Consider the following 15,320-nt stretch of genomic DNA (forward strand, 5'->3'; position numbering starts at 1 on the left):
CACAGTGGAATATGTGTGTGGGGTTTATGGATTTATCTAGAAATTGGTCACTGGAAACTTATTAAATGAGAAATTCTGTAAATGAATGTGCTCGTTATTCTGTGAATTATACAGTAAGCATCCCTTGGACTTCAAGGGGCCACCGTTGTCTTTATGTTACTTTAGTTAGACTATTGTAATGTAGAGCAGTGGTCCCCAACCTTTTTTGCGCCACGGACCGGTTTATGCCCGACAATATTTTCACGGACCGGCCTTTAAGGTGTCGCGGATAAATACAACAAAATAAAACTAGTACCGGTACCGAAAAAAAGAAGATTTATTCATAACACACGTGAAAAGACCCAGGAAAACCGAGTTAACGATAAAAACGATAACAAAAAACACTGAAAACCGATAAAAACCCTGAAAACCATACATTTTACACCTGAGCCTCAACTCTCGCAGCCCAGTACCAAACGACTCACGGACCGGTACCGGTCCGAGGCCCAGGGGTTGGGGACCGCTGATGTAGAGTAGTGAGCGGCGTGATGTTATGATCAAGGTTAAAAGTGTGAATGTGACTCACTTTATGTGCGTGTGTTTGAGTAAGACAGAGAAGGTGATATGCTGTGTTTGCTCTGTACAGCATGAAAACATGTAGGTCCACCTGTCTGTCAAGCAGATTTCTATCTATGGTAAAAATAAATAAATAAAATTTATAAGCAGAATGGTTCTCATTTAGCACTTTTCTGCTCTATCTCAGCACTCAAAGCCTTTACACTCTGCTCATGATCATCCATTCACACCAACACCACCCCTCTTCCCCTCTTTATAGCTAACATTCACACACACCAATGGATGCATCACAGAGTAACTTGCCAAAGACAGGTGTAACCGACCCAGAGTTTGGGCCGGTAAAACAGATTAAATGTTCCTGCAAAACAGGGAAATGATGAGACTGGTGAAGTTTCTCTTTGCCTCGCTTCTGCCATATTGGAGAGGAAGACCTATGACCGCTATTCTGTCTCACTGAACAATGCGCCACCCGGAGGCGCATTGTTCACTTCGGTGACAAATCTCTCATTTTTAACAAGTACTACTTCTGATGGGATCACACATTAGTGTGTCACACAGGCATCTGCTGGGACACTGACACTGGGATCAAATCACCGACTTTCTGAGTAGTAGGTAACTGGCTCTACCATCTGAACTACAGCCACCCCAGCTACATATCTATCAGCCTGAAAGCAAGGAACATGATTTACACAAGTGCATTTACTCTGTGAGTAATCTACTGAAAATGTGTTTGTAATCAGTATGTGGACCATTGTTTTAAGTTTTAGTTTAAGCGTCATCTCCAGATCTTGGAGATAATACAGCACATGATCTAAAACAACGGCTCATCATTGCGGTATTCTTAATTTAGGCTTTTTTCTTCATGAACTACAGACACGGAAACACAAAGGCATTTTATGGCACCCCTGTCACATAGTTTTCCGCCTTAACCAGTCACTGAGACAGACTGCGATTTCCTGCCATCTCTAAAACTACAGGTAATCACTTTTCTCCAATCTTTATTTGAATATTGGTTCATTTGTTTCAGAATTGCAATATAATAGAATAAATCCCTGAATTTTTATGGCGGCTGTTACTTTATTTGACCTGTCAGAGAGGATGAGATCTGTGAGCTAGCGAGAAAACCCAACGCGCAAAGACAAGCAAGAAAACCGAAAAATGTAATTTAATATCGTGAGAAAATTGTTTTTCACGCTAGGTTGCGCGCAGTGGCTCGTCTTTAGTCCCGTCGTTGTTCGCACTTCTATGATAAAAGAAATGATTGAGTGTCACAGGCGACACTGAATATTCCGAGGAGGTATTTTTGCCCAAAAGCAGACAGAAGAAGAAAGGCGTGATTACATCAACTAATGGGCCACGTGGAGACACAACTGTGGATATTTGTACAAGATGGAAGAAAATAAAACTGAGCCAAGGAACCTCCGAGTACAGGTGTGTCAAAATATTTATGATTCTGAAGAAACGAAATGTGTGAGCATTTCTCTCTTCGTGCATCTACAGAGAGGTTTAAAAGCATGGATGTTTGTTTCCACCACTGAAGAAGTTGCCATCCTTAGTTCAAAATTTCGTTTTAGTTAAAACAAAGCAAGACCGCTTTATTTATATAGCACTTTTCCCCTGTGTAATGTGCAGATATCTTAAGATATCGACTTACTCAGACTTCCTGCATGGCTGCTGTTTCAATAATTTCCGTATTTCCATAAATTCTATATTTGTGCACTTCGCACCTGTTTCTAAAATTACGCAGTTTTAAGCCAAATTACAACTAATTTCATATATAGTTTATATTTTTAAATATCGGGAGATTCGCAGAAGACTTCAAGGCTGTTTTAACGCTTAAGCTTTCTATTGGAGCGAGTAGTGTAAAGGAAAGCGGATATATACGTTGCTTTTGCTTTAAACTGAGCCCCGTCCTGAGCCAATTTTACCTGTGAGCACGGAGGCTCTTCGGTGAGCCACAACGCCACAACGAATCTTCCTCCTGAAGTGGTAGCCTGTTTTGTTTTTAAATTTTACTTAAGGGGGTCGGCGACTCACAGGTAGGTTATTATTTTTTTCATCTCGGTTCCTTATAGGAAGTTTTTCCTCTTCTTCTTTACTTAAACTGAAGATAAATTTTAGGGCTTTTAGGTCTCTTCATTTCCCAGTTGGACGTAATATTACCTCTTCTTGCACGTTCGCCAGAGTAAATGCCGACATCAGAATGAGTTCAAAAGACGTTTTGGTTTGTTTAATGAAAAATGTAAAAATAGAAATCCTGCAATGACATTACAGGCCTTGCTTGCTTTTTTGTTTTATATTATTCATGAGAGAAAACAAACAACCTGCTAGAGTGTCGTAACTGTTCAGGCCGGGACACATCTTTAAAGAATGCGTAACATCTCACCGGCCGCAGCACAAGAACTGAACAAACTACATGAATCAACTCCATTGGACTGCTAAACCTACAGACTGGGCCACCTTTACAGGCTGCACAAGAAATTTGGGATAAACAAGCTACTTTAGAGCACGATCATGAAACACTATGCACTACTACTAATTGCAACCCCAATACACTCCTACAGAAATGTAGCCACGATTATAAAAGTATAAGCAGAAGATTTTTTTTTTCTTCTTCTCCCCTTAGGGAAGTAGATCAAGGATTACAAGTACAAAAGAATCAAGAATTATTATGGGTAGCTTACACTCTGAGGACCCCTTTACCACTTCCTGTTTGATACACATGCCATGAGGTCACTGCTGTGATAATTTGTTTTATTTTAATTTCATTTATTGCACACCTTTCTGATAAAACTCTGTGTCACAACCATAGTGTGTCAACACCAAAGTCGATGTAATCCAAGATTTATTTATTTATTTATTTATATTTTAAAAAGAGCTTAATTTAGGTAGATTGTAGAGGCCATAAGCAACTGATGAAAAACAAGATGGCTTCTGTCAGGAAAAACATGTGTTATGAGAGAAAGTAGGGTATTTTGTCAACACCATCAGATGTCAACACAATCAGGATTTTTGTCTGACGGTGTTGACCCTTTTTCTAATGGTGTTGACAAATGCCGCAAAAGTGTGCTATTCACCATTTATATTAAGTTATTTTCTACTAATATTTCAGATATATTACTTCCTGTGTATTTTACTGATATTTCTGCTTTACAGATGTGTCAAATATTATCAAATTTGTCTTATCTTGAATCTCATTGTTTATGTATACATCATTAATCCTGTAGGAAAATGCTTAGTCTTCTGCATTTAACCCATTCACTCAGTGATGCAGTGGGCAGCTACAAATCCAGGATAGCCTCTGTTCATTGGATTTGAACGCCCAACCTTCCGATCATGTGGCATCTACTGAGCTAGCTGTGCCCCGAGAGCTGGTCTTTAAGTGATGATGTATGAATCCTGCTTCCGGGCCTAAACTACTCTGTGTTTATTAAGCCTGTTGTGCTGTTAAAATGTTTTAATGCTTTTTATCTTGTTCTATTACATCTGAACAAGCCCCTAAAAACAGTCAGTGATCACTGTCAGCCTAACCATTGGGAACCCTCACGTTAACTTTTATCAAGTGGAAAAAAGTTAGCATTCATCCTCCAGCTTCACTGTGTTTATATTATGCCAACATAGCTGTGTCGCTAGCGATCATGTAGCACATCACTATATACCAGCTAGCCCAACTTCAGTAACCTGACAATAGTCACTGCTGTTTAGTTTTCTGTCTCCATTTATGTTGGAAGTGGTAGCAGAGCTGGTATATCATGTTCAGGTGGAAACAAGCAATCTAACTTCTAACTCTGTTAAATTTCATATATTCTGTTTTCAGGGATGCCTGGATGTTACACCTGGTAGAGCCACACACTGATCATTTTATTAAAGATGAAAGAATTTAGACAGTTTGTAACTCTCAGTGATGCCGCAGAGTTCCTTTGACTTTGGGATCTGCAGCGGAGTTTGGACCTGGAAACGGCTAATGACATCAGACTTAAAGACCGGATAGCATCTCTATTGCTTAATGCATAATTGTGTTGTGAATATTCATCCTTAATCAGTAAAAAAGTGTAAGGTTCAGAAAAATTATAGTAATTACAAAATGGTACATTTTAGGCTAGAATAGCAAAGACCTGTCAGTAGAGGAACGAAAGAGAAGGAACAGGGATGATCAAAAAAGAAGGAGAGAAAAAATTAACAGCCAGCCCGAGTTGAAGAAAGAGTTTCTCATAAAGGAAAGGGAAAGATGGAGAAATAGAGTGAAAAAGAGAAAAATAAAGAACATCAGTGATCTAAAAGAAAGAGAAAAAAGGCAGCAGAGAAGGTTTTGGAAACAAGCACAGAGAGACAAAAGGAGAGAAAGTACAGCAGGGTCTAAACACACAACCACAGAGTACTTTAGGAATCAAGGAGTAGTAGGCAGCTACTTGCTGGTGAACTATTAAGATGTAGAACTTGACATGTGCAAAAACAGAATTGTTATGATGCGTCTTGTGATATTACAAAGGTTGCTAAGGTTTAATGGTCATTTTGAAAGAAATAATATCTTGTTTTCTACTAGTGTGTCACCACCGTCAGATTTCTGTCACCACCGTCAGCACCTTGTCAACTCCATAATATGGAGTTTTGGTTTATTTTTCTCTTTTGGAGAACCATATATTTTCCTCCCTCATGATCTTCCAATAAAAATACGTAATTTCTCAATAAATGTGTAATTTGCATGCTGCTTAATATGATTTTCTTATAGAGATTAAATACAAGCTTCTGAAAATATGTATGACTGTAACTCTAATAATAAAAAGCCAAAACAATCTTACTTTTAAATGTGGTATAATTACTTTGAAAACATATGTGCATAAACAATAGAATAGAGAAGCTGCTAATAGTCAAAATAGCTGAAACAACTTAATTTAAAATATATATTTTTGCATTTCTTTGTGTCTGACGGTGTTGACAAAAACCTTGTACTTCTCCAGCAAAAACATAAATTATTAAAAAATGTTACACCTGGGAGATTGTACCAAAACATGGTGAGACAGCCAAAACTTTGTGTAACAATTATATATAAATATGTTTTTGAAAAATCAAAAAATATATTTTAGAAAATTAAAACCTGTTTTGTCCCTAATCTCAGGAATCACTGACTGATCCTTTATACAAGGATGTGTCAAAGAAGGCATAAAAACATTGTTAGTCTGTGCCGGGACAATGAGGGCAGCCACAGTGTAGTCTCTGATGATTCTGGTAAATGGTCTGAGGAGTCCTAGCTTCAATAGTTTTTTCCTTAGTTATGTTCCACTGGAAGGATAAAATGACACTCCTTTGCATTTGGTGTTTTGATTATGGTGGAGAACAGGGTCTACCACGTTGGTCCAAAATTTACCAAAGATGTTGCAGCACAAAAACTCAAAAACTTTGAATTCATGCAGGTTGCCAGCATTGCCTGTAGTTTTCATGCAAGGTGGCAACTTAGAATGACGCAAGTGAAACTGTGAAAAGTGCAGCACAAAAAAAAAGGTAACAGACTGTAGTGTTTTACCGCAGCAACCAACACATTTTAGAAAGGAGCCCTTTCAGTTTTCATTATCATTCGGTAAGCAGCTGGTGAACCTTTATACTTAGCAACAGAAGTTGCCAGGTGGTGGCCAATGGTCTCTAGGCCTGTGTGACTGAGGCGTTTTGATAAACAAAACCCTGATGCATGCTCATATGAATGATTAATTGCATGGGTGCAAAGTCCTGCAGATTCCTAGGCAAAAGGATGCAGGATCCAGGTGTGATGCTGGTACCTTTGATCTTAAACATTCCAGAGTTCCAAATATGTAAAATGTTTTTTTTGTTTTTTGTTTTTAAAAAAAAAAGATTGGTTTCTCATGCTGATGCTGTTCTACAGGTAATAGTTATAGCAAAGCTTAAGAATAATGTCAGAGTTGCCAATTCAGCCAAACCCACGCCTTTTTGTCTTTTCTCAGGTTATTTCTCAGTGTTGTCTGGTGAAGTTGAAGCACTGTGAACTATGAGGTATTAAAAACACCCTGGTTACTGTTTGTGTCATCTTTGCCTGTTCAGTAACACTTCTGCCCAGTTACTGAAATTAAAATTGAAATTCAGTCTCAGTATTTATGGTTTTGAACCTTTCACCTGCAGATGCTTCCAGAAGATAAAGTTCACGCTGAAATGTTTGCTCTGGGTTCCGGCTGCACTCTGTGCTCTCTACTTCACACGTCCATCCGTGCAGTGAGTATCTTTAAACAAAAAACACAAAAAAACCCCTCAGCTGCCAGTTTAATTTGACATTCCTGAAATGGCATTCCTGCAACACAACTACATGGATCCAACAGGGATCGTTTTGGAGATGTAGATTTTGTTGTTTTTGAAATATGTGGCTGGCTTTTCTTGTGTCCACTCTGTTTGAATCACTGTTGTAAGGTAAATGACAGAGATATCATTATACATATTACCACTAAACATAATCCAAAATGTTCCTTTAAATAAAACAACCTTAATCATGTTTCTTTCCAAATATAGACTAGATTACATTAGTTTAAACAAGGTGCGTACTATAGACAGTCTTTAACTCACCACAGAGTATTACATATTGTCATTGTGATAATGACATTTAAGAAAACAAACTATAAAATGCTTTTGATATCAGTATTTTGATAGGTTTCCTACCCATGGAAAAATGCTCACTGGAAAATGGAAAGCTGCCAACCCTGGACAACGGCGTTGATATCAGCCTCGACTTTTGGTAAGACCATCAAGACTTTTAATTTTGGCAGCCAAGGTGCTACCGTTAATGTTTTACTTACGTATCAGTGTTTTATGGCCTCAAACACTGATAGGTTTGTAGCATAAACCTATTCGCTGGAACGTTCAAGATAATTTACTACACAGCAAAAAGCAAGACACAAGTAGACAAAGTTCTTTGTGTTACTCATGCATGAGGGAGACCTGCCTGGAGCCAAGTGTCGTTCCACCCACTTGACCTCCGTCAGACTCTCGGCCAGGTTCCCCATAGCACTCCTTTTATTGTGGTTACATGAATATGCATAGGTTCATTAACATATGACGTTTCATATAAGTGTACATGTGGACAAAGAATACCTTGTTTCTGTGTGTGTGTGCCCATAAAGACTTCCCTAAACCTGCTGGTCTGGAAGTCCAGCAGTTCATCTAAACAAAAGGTATGACCTCTCCCATGCTTCCAGGATGTGGGTGTGAATGCCAGAGCACTCTGGCATTCACACAAAGGTGTGCAGACCACTAAGGATCACATATCCTATCACTACACACTTGATTATACACCTCTAAGGATATATGGTTAAATATTTCCCAATACAAATGACTACTAGAAAAATTTGCATTTCCTGCGAAAATGCTGTGTGGATGCCTTAACGCTGAAGATTTCTGCTGAAAAAAGCTGAAAAAAAACATTGCCCTGAGCAGGATTCGAACCTGGCCCTTCTGGTCTCAAGGCGGCTACTCCTCTCACTGAGCCAAACTCATTCTCACAAAGAAGAGGTGGAGAGACTGACAATTCTGCTGAAATGAGCAGAAGCTGCTGAGAATTGTGCTGATAAGAGGTGAAAAGGCTGAAAAATTTTCAGAAGAGGTGAATAAGCAGAATTTGGGCAGAAAAGAGGTTAAAATTCTGAAAATTCTGCTGAAAAGAGTTCAATCAGCAGAATTTCTGCTGAAAAGAGGTAAATGAGCAGAATTCTGCTGAAAAGAGGTTTTTGCTGAAAACAGCTGAAAAAGCTGGGATTTGTGCTGAAAAGTGGTGAAAAAACTGAAAATTCTGCTGAAAAGGGGTGAAAAAAGCTGAAATTTGTGTTGAAAAGAGTTAAAAAAAAAAGTTTAACTGTTAACTGAAAGAAATGTTGCCATAAGTGGGATTTGAACCCGGGCCTCCCAGTCTGAGAACGGATGCTTATCTCACTGAGCTAAAACACAGGTCAACCTGGCAAGGAAAATCAGTGAGGCCTCTGATAATATGGCAGAAATGGGCAAAAAATATTGCAAAAAAAAATTCAATATCTCAAAAAGTATAGAAGTTATGAGCACCAAAAGTCATAGCCCGCATTAGCAGAAAGGGCAGAATTTTTTAAGATTTGAACGGTGAAAATAGCACAAAAACTGTGGGAGTAGTTAAGCGCCAAAAAGTGTACGGAAGCAACTAGAATAAAATAGTGGAATAAAGAATAAAGAGAAACAGGAACTCAATAGTGTGGATGCCCTTGAGGGCATCCACACAATAATAAAATATAAACCCATCTAAACCCATCAAACACCGCAACCTTGTTCTCATATGTTGTAAAGCTACATGTTAAACCCAAAATACAGTAACAGACAAAACTCCGCCCTGGGTATATACTTTGTTTTAACAGGTTAAACTTTAATCCTTTTAAGATGTCTGCTTACCTGTAACAACACCCCCACGGCAGATCTGGTGCAACCTACATTTACTGTTGGATTAGGTTGTTCTCATCATACAGGCCTCACCTTTTCCACAGACAGTAGTGCTAATTCAGACTCAGTGTTAATATCATCCATATGAAATAGACACACTGAACTTTTTGTGCCTACACACACTTTTTTTTTTTTTTCTTTTTTTTTTTAATGAAACCTTTTGATAAACTGTGGAGCGCAGCAGTGTCTCGGGGAATAAACTGCTCATCCAGCGGTCAGCATTTTGATTGATGAAGTGTGCAAGTGTCCGTGTGCGAGACCAAATTGCTACTGAAAAATCCATCAGTGTATGAGGAAGATTCAAGGATGGATGCAATGAAGGTAAATGATGAGGAGACGAGTGTCAGGGGTGATTTGTGACAGTTGGATAGAAACAAAACTGAAAGGAAAGGTTGAAAGACAGTAGTGAGACCTGCTGTGATAAGTGGTTCGGAGATAGTGGCAAAAGTGTGAGCTGAAGATGTTGTGATTTTCATTGGGAGTGAGCAGGATGGAGAAGAATGGCTACATTGGAGAGCCAGGTCAGATTGAATGGTTTGGTGACAAAGTTAGAGAGGAGATGTGTAAAGGAAAGAAGGCGAAGAAGGTTTGTGACATCCATGATTGAACTGTCTGCATCATACTTCGAAAAAAAGGTTTAAATGTGTGCCTGAATTCCACACACTTCCACAGCACACGTTTGTTCTGTCTTCCTTCCCTCATCCTTTAATTTAAACTGTAAAACAAGCAGAACTATTGTATGAATGGCCCCCTGTAAATGAGAGCAAAATTTAACAAATAAATACTTGCATGACTTGATTGTAATCATACACTTTGTCTGTGCACTGAAAATACAACTGAAAATACTTTTATTTCCTCTTCTACATGTTGTGATGAAAAACATTAAGCACGCTAGCTTATGCACTGTTTCTTATTCATTATCGGTGGTCTGTCAGCTCAGGCTCTTCGTAAGATGTTATGTCCTCCTCTGAGCTTATCAGGCTCTCTTCCACCTCATCTCCTGAAAGCAGTAAGTCTTATTTGTTACTTTGATCAACTCTTGAAGAATATTTCTGGGCTTTTGTATTGGTTATAATAAGGACCTAGTGTATCTGAGTTATGGTTTAAGGGTGCCTTGTCTGGTTTGTGTGCTGCTTTTCTTTTTTCAAAAACCTGGTTGCCCAGCTGCTGTCTGATCTCACCACATCCTCTCAAGACTGTTGTGGTCAACATTGTTTGTTTTTAATGGTTCCTGTTTTAAAAATTCTTTCAACTGAATTTATAAAGAAAGGAGAGGTACAGTTCAGTGTACTTTTAACACTATATATTATTGATTATATAAATAGAGTAAATATGACTTATAGCTGATTATGTATTCCACATTTATTTGTGGTCTCCATTTCTTCTACATATTGTGATTTTACACCCCCTACCCCCAAATAAATAAATGGTAAATGGCCTGCATTTGTATAGCGCTTTTCTAGTCCCTAAGGACCCCAAAGCGCTTCACACTACATTCAGTCATTCACCCATTCACACACACATTCACACACTTAACAAATAAACTTCCTATCCATAGTGGATGATGGGTGTGGTCACTTTGTCCTTTGCTCAGGCTTCTTCGTATGTCCTCTGAGCTATCACCTTCCTGCTCTAATAACTCGGACTCCTCCACCTCATCCCCTGACACCTACACATCTGATTCCCCCTATCCAATTTGAAGTAAAATTTGTCTCACCTCTGCTTTTTTTTTTTTTTTTTTTTTTTTAAAGCCCTACTCTCCCCTACAAAGGATGCTGAATACAATTTATATTTTGAAATTACATTTCAGAAATTATACCAAATTAAGCATAAGAACATGTATTGAATAACTGCTCAATCATCCAGGTAGAGAAATCCCCAAAACTTGATTTTGTTCATCTGGACGTGGCGTTTTAATGACCATTGATCAATGGTATTGATTAATAGCCATGAGTACCATAAATGCTGGGGTACCACAAACGCTGGTTTGAGTGAAACATCAATGTGGCCATTTATGTGAAAAGGAAAAGTTCATCTCTGAATCAAGGGTACATCTTTCACCAGCTTACAGCTTGTTATTGCAGCCGTTCCCCAACTCTCTGTGAATGCTTCTCATGGCCATTGACCAAAGGTCATTAATCAACTGTCTTTGATTAGTGGTTGTTGATCAATGGGCATGATAATTTGCATATTATTGACTATAAAACTGACCTCACGGCCCATTGTTCACCAGTGGTGCTAGTTTCAATCATTATGTAAATGTACTCTTTATAAGGTTGGGGAAACCTGAAGTGACCCGGCAGCTGAGACTAAAGTCACTTGGATGAGTGACAAAATGTTTCTCCCACTGAAAAAGCTGCATCCAGATGAACAGAATCAAATTTTTGAGAATCACACAAATTTTTGGGAATCGCACTTAAGCTTCCTTATTGCCATAAAATGTGGAAGCCGTAATGGCTTTTTTAATCTACACTAGTAAAAGGTATGCATACACCCCCACTAACACTGGGTTAAATGTCCCGTAGCAAACTGCACCTCACTAAGACACTTTTGATTCCCATCAGCAGACTTCTGGTATAATTCTGGTTGTATATTTGAGCATTCTTCTTGGCAGAATTAGTAATTTTATTTAAATTAGTTATTTTCCTGACACAAATCTGGCTGTTAAGCATAGTACACAAATTTAATACGTTTGAGGTTGGGGCTTTGGGAAGTACATTGCAGAAAGTTTAATGTTAGCCTGCTTTATCTATTCCAAAACCAGCTTTGATGTGACTTTAGGATTATTGTCCTGCTGGAACAGCTATTATGTCCAAATGTCACTGTACAGTTGTTGATTTAATTTCAGTAGTCCTCCTTTTTGACTCCATCTAATTTGTACAATACCCAAATACCACTAGCAGCAAAATGGCCCCAAAGCATGATGCTACCACTACTATGCTTGACAGGAAATTTGAGTTGAGCTTGATGGTGGCAATTTTAGTATTCTCCTCTCAGTCCATGATGATATAAAACTCAATTCAGTTGATCATTATCACAAACAAGGCATTAGTAGGCCTTACCACATCTCTATTTTTGTTTTGTTTTTTAAAGAAACTGATAAAACCACCACAGGAAGTCCTAACTTAAGTGTAATATGTGTTTAACCGATTTCTTTCCACTTCAGGTCTCGAACTGACGTTCAAACATGCACAACTTGGAAAGCTCCTATTCTCTGGGAGGGGATGTTTGACCCTAAAGTTTACGACCAGAACCACAAGAAGGAAGGATCCTCTGTTGCTCTAACAGTGTTTGCTGTGGGAAGGTTTGTTTTCACATTAGTACGACTGTTTAAAATACATCCTGGTCTTCTAATTGCCATTTAGTCTGTATATTTGTGCTCTATTCTTCTAACTGTTTGGGACTGTGAAATAAAGCATGAACTCTTTTTCTCCACTATCACCAAAGGTACTTGGACGAATACCTCGAGACCTTTCTGAACTCCTCAGAACATCACTTTATGTTGGGTTTGCCTGTGTCCTACTACGTATTTACCGACATGCCAGAGAAGGTCCTGCACATCCATCTCGGTCCTCAGCGAACCTTGAAAATGATCAAAGTGCAACGGCACTCAAGATGGCAGGACATTTCGATGATGCGAATGAAGGCGATATCAGATGTCATAGAGTCTGATATTCGCCACCACTCCACGCATGTCTTCTGCTTCGATGTAGATCAGGTATTCACTGGGAGATTTGGCTCAGAGGCTCTGGGAGACTCTGTGGCTCTGCTCCACGCCTACTACTACCACCTTCCAAAGGTTTTCTATACTTATGACCGAAACCCGAAATCCAAGGCTTACATGGAAACCGGGGATTTCTACTATCATGCTGCTGTCTTTGGAGGCTCATGGAAAAGCGTAAAATCTCTGGCTGAGGGCTGCTACCAAAACATCATGGAGGATAAACAAAATAATGTGGAGGCTTTGTGGCACGATGAAAGTCACCTAAACAAATACCTGTGGCTGCACAAACCTAGCAGGGTGCTTTCTCCAGAGTACTGCTGGGATACCCAAATCGGCTACAGGAGTGACATTCAAGTCACTCGACTGCTATGGGCACCAAAACAATATGATAAACTGCGCACACCTTAGTATTTCTTGGAATTACACACAAAACCATGCAAATTCAGCAACTCTAATAGCATGAAAACTATATGAAAACACATTTTTCTCCATACTCACAAAATATGCAAAAGTTGGCAACCATTTCAAATAATGGTATGAAAACAATACGGCAAAGGAACATTTTCCTAGTTACTCATGCTTCCTTGTTGAGTTCATTTACACTCAACTCCAAAATGCATAAGTTTGCTTACAAGACGTCAGATAAATGTCTATGCAAATGCCAGATTTGCTTTCTCATCAGTGATTGCAACATTGTCTTTGTTTAAAAAAAAAAAAGTGCTGATGAAAGGTCTAACAAGCAAAGCAAACCACATAATATACAATTTTAGCTAGTCTTAATCCCATTTCTTCAGCTTCAGCTTTTTTTTTTTTTTTTTTTTGTGTACTGATGTCATAGTCACATTATGTGGTAAAATACATTTCTGGTTTCCAAGTATTTAGCACAGGCGGCTGATCTGTTAAAAATTAAAACCTGTATTTGAATTTCATATAAAGTTATTTTGCATTCCAGGAATTAAGATCAACTGCAGCTCATTATTCTTGATGAAAACCTGGGTATAAGCCTGTGTTCTGAATATTAGTCATAATTTATAAACATCATTTATAACACAGGAACTTTGAACCAAAGGTTTAGGGTTTATTGTCAGCTCGTGCTGTTTATGTTGAAAAATGACGGAACTGTTTTCTATATTTATATTGTTGGGGTATAACAAATGTTGGTGAGTACAGCTTCAAGTTATTTTGTACTGATACGAATAAAATTACATCTGTAGGGCATTACTGAATTCTCAGATGAAAGCCTTCGTGGTAGATGTAAGGATTTTAAAGAGCTGTTTTGACAGTTTGAGACACGTCCATGTGCGCATCAAGTGCCTTTCTGCAATAATAATGGCTGTGTTTGCTTTTCTTTTGATTAAAAGATGTCAAAATAAAATGTTTGTAGGACTTTTTTGAGGAGAAATATATTATGTACAAAAACTGCAATGTTGGGTCTAAGATGTTTTTCAAGTGAAGTAGCATGTGAGGAAAAGGTTTTTGTTGAAAACAAGAAATACTTCCACTGAAAAGCCACGTAATGTGGTTCACGGAAATTTCTGTTACTTGGCTTTAGGTTAAACTGCTGTAATCTGACCTCAATTGGGCCGTTATTCTTGCTCAATGCAAAAGTGGAACTGGTTTTCCAAAGTGCACTTAAGAAACTCCCATCGAAACCCCCCCCCCCCCCCTTCACCCCAACAGAAATTTAGAGCATTTGATATGCTCCTGCTTTGTCTGATGCTGTTTATCTGATCACCAGTCCCTAAAATCTTTAAATTGTGCAGTAATTATGTTAGATACATTCATTTGAATTCTAGTGAACTGGAAATTTTTTTTTTTTCCGTCTAATAGCAGGAACCATATCATCATTTAGGATTGACAGCACTTATAGGAGATAATGGCAGATGGCATGAGCATGAAACCAGACTGTGGTTTTGGGGGAGGGGCTCAGAAGGGACGGGTGGCGTTTCCTGGGTCAGGCAGATGCACTAATAAGAGATGAGAGACAAAGAGATGAGGGAAGGTAGGTGGGGAACTAAAAGAAGAACAAACTGCTTGTAGCGCAAGGGGTCAAATATACACAAAGAATTGAAAAGGAAGTGTTATGAGATGTGGGCCTGCTCCAGAAATTCAGATAACTTATTTCCAATGTAAAACCTTGAAGTTTAAGACTGAGAACAAATGCAAAAATTGTCAATTTTGATGCGAAAGTCCACAAAATTTAGAAACTGATACAAATTCAGGCTGGTTTAATTTGATTGTTTTAATGAAATTATCTTATTTATTAATTTAACTTACAAATAAAACAGAAAACTTCAGGAAGGCAGATTTTCAAGGCTGCTGAGGGCAGCCAGGGGACCTGAGCTGTTCAAGTGGTTTTTCTGCGTGGAGGTCAGGTTCAGGTAGCTCATATCTGCTGATTGACACACAATCTCAGACGCATGACTGTAACAAGTCCCATCTGTCTGCTTGGAGTGACCTCTAAGTGTACCATCCAACAAGGCCCGAGCTTCAGACTGCTCGGGTGAAATCACACTGTGGATGCAAAGTTAACAGACATTTAATTAGGTTTCATTGTTCCTAACAAATTAATTTGAGGCAAGTTCTG

At 38.6% G+C, this 15,320-nt stretch overlaps 2 protein-coding genes across 8 annotated transcripts in view; one reads left to right on the forward strand and one right to left on the reverse strand.

The window, feature by feature from the left end:
* Nucleotides 1-15,320, reverse strand: part of LOC146387264 (uncharacterized) — a 40,464-nt gene that overhangs the window by 5,035 nt on the left and 20,109 nt on the right. For both annotated transcript variants that reach the window (XM_084928745.1, XM_084928744.1), the window contains exons 18-19: nt 15,011-15,247; nt 6,679-6,782 (exon numbers count right to left, since the gene is read on the reverse strand). In XM_084928745.1, the coding sequence (XP_084784871.1) occupies nt 15,028-15,247 (220 nt within the window). In that variant the 3' untranslated portion in view covers nt 6,679-6,782; nt 15,011-15,027. The remainder of the gene's footprint in view (nt 1-6,678; nt 6,783-15,010; nt 15,248-15,320) is intronic.
* On the forward strand, nt 978-15,033 carry LOC146387265 (alpha-1,3-galactosyltransferase 2-like). Of its 6 annotated transcripts, none has more exons than XM_084928747.1 (7): nt 978-1,261; nt 1,429-2,594; nt 6,510-6,558; nt 6,685-6,774; nt 7,193-7,288; nt 12,176-12,313; nt 12,457-15,033. In XM_084928747.1, exons 3-7 carry the CDS (start codon nt 6,554-6,556, stop codon nt 13,139-13,141), a joined length of 1,014 nt encoding a protein of 337 aa, XP_084784873.1. In that variant the 5' UTR covers nt 978-1,261; nt 1,429-2,594; nt 6,510-6,553; the 3' UTR covers nt 13,142-15,033. The 6 variants fall into 6 exon arrangements, with proteins under 6 accessions (XP_084784873.1, XP_084784875.1, XP_084784872.1 ...); XM_084928749.1 differs by having other exon boundaries at nt 1,429-1,986; XM_084928746.1 differs by having other exon boundaries at nt 1,429-1,532.

The sequence above is a fragment of the Perissodus microlepis genome, chromosome 5 (genome assembly GCF_051167445.1).
Source record: "Perissodus microlepis isolate ML-2025 ecotype Zambia chromosome 5, ASM5116744v1, whole genome shotgun sequence".
Taxonomy (NCBI): Eukaryota; Metazoa; Chordata; class Actinopteri; order Cichliformes; family Cichlidae; genus Perissodus; species Perissodus microlepis.

What these genes read in the sequence shown, in the direction of transcription:
- LOC146387265 (XM_084928748.1), top strand. An exon ending in TTCACACGTCCATCCGTGCA is followed by an intron (nt 6,775 to 7,192) that starts GTGAGTATCTTT and finishes TTTTGATATCAG; the next exon opens with TATTTTGATAGGTTTCCTAC. An exon ending in ACAGTGTTTGCTGTGGGAAG is followed by an intron (nt 12,314 to 12,456) that starts GTTTGTTTTCAC and finishes CTATCACCAAAG; the next exon opens with GTACTTGGACGAATACCTCG.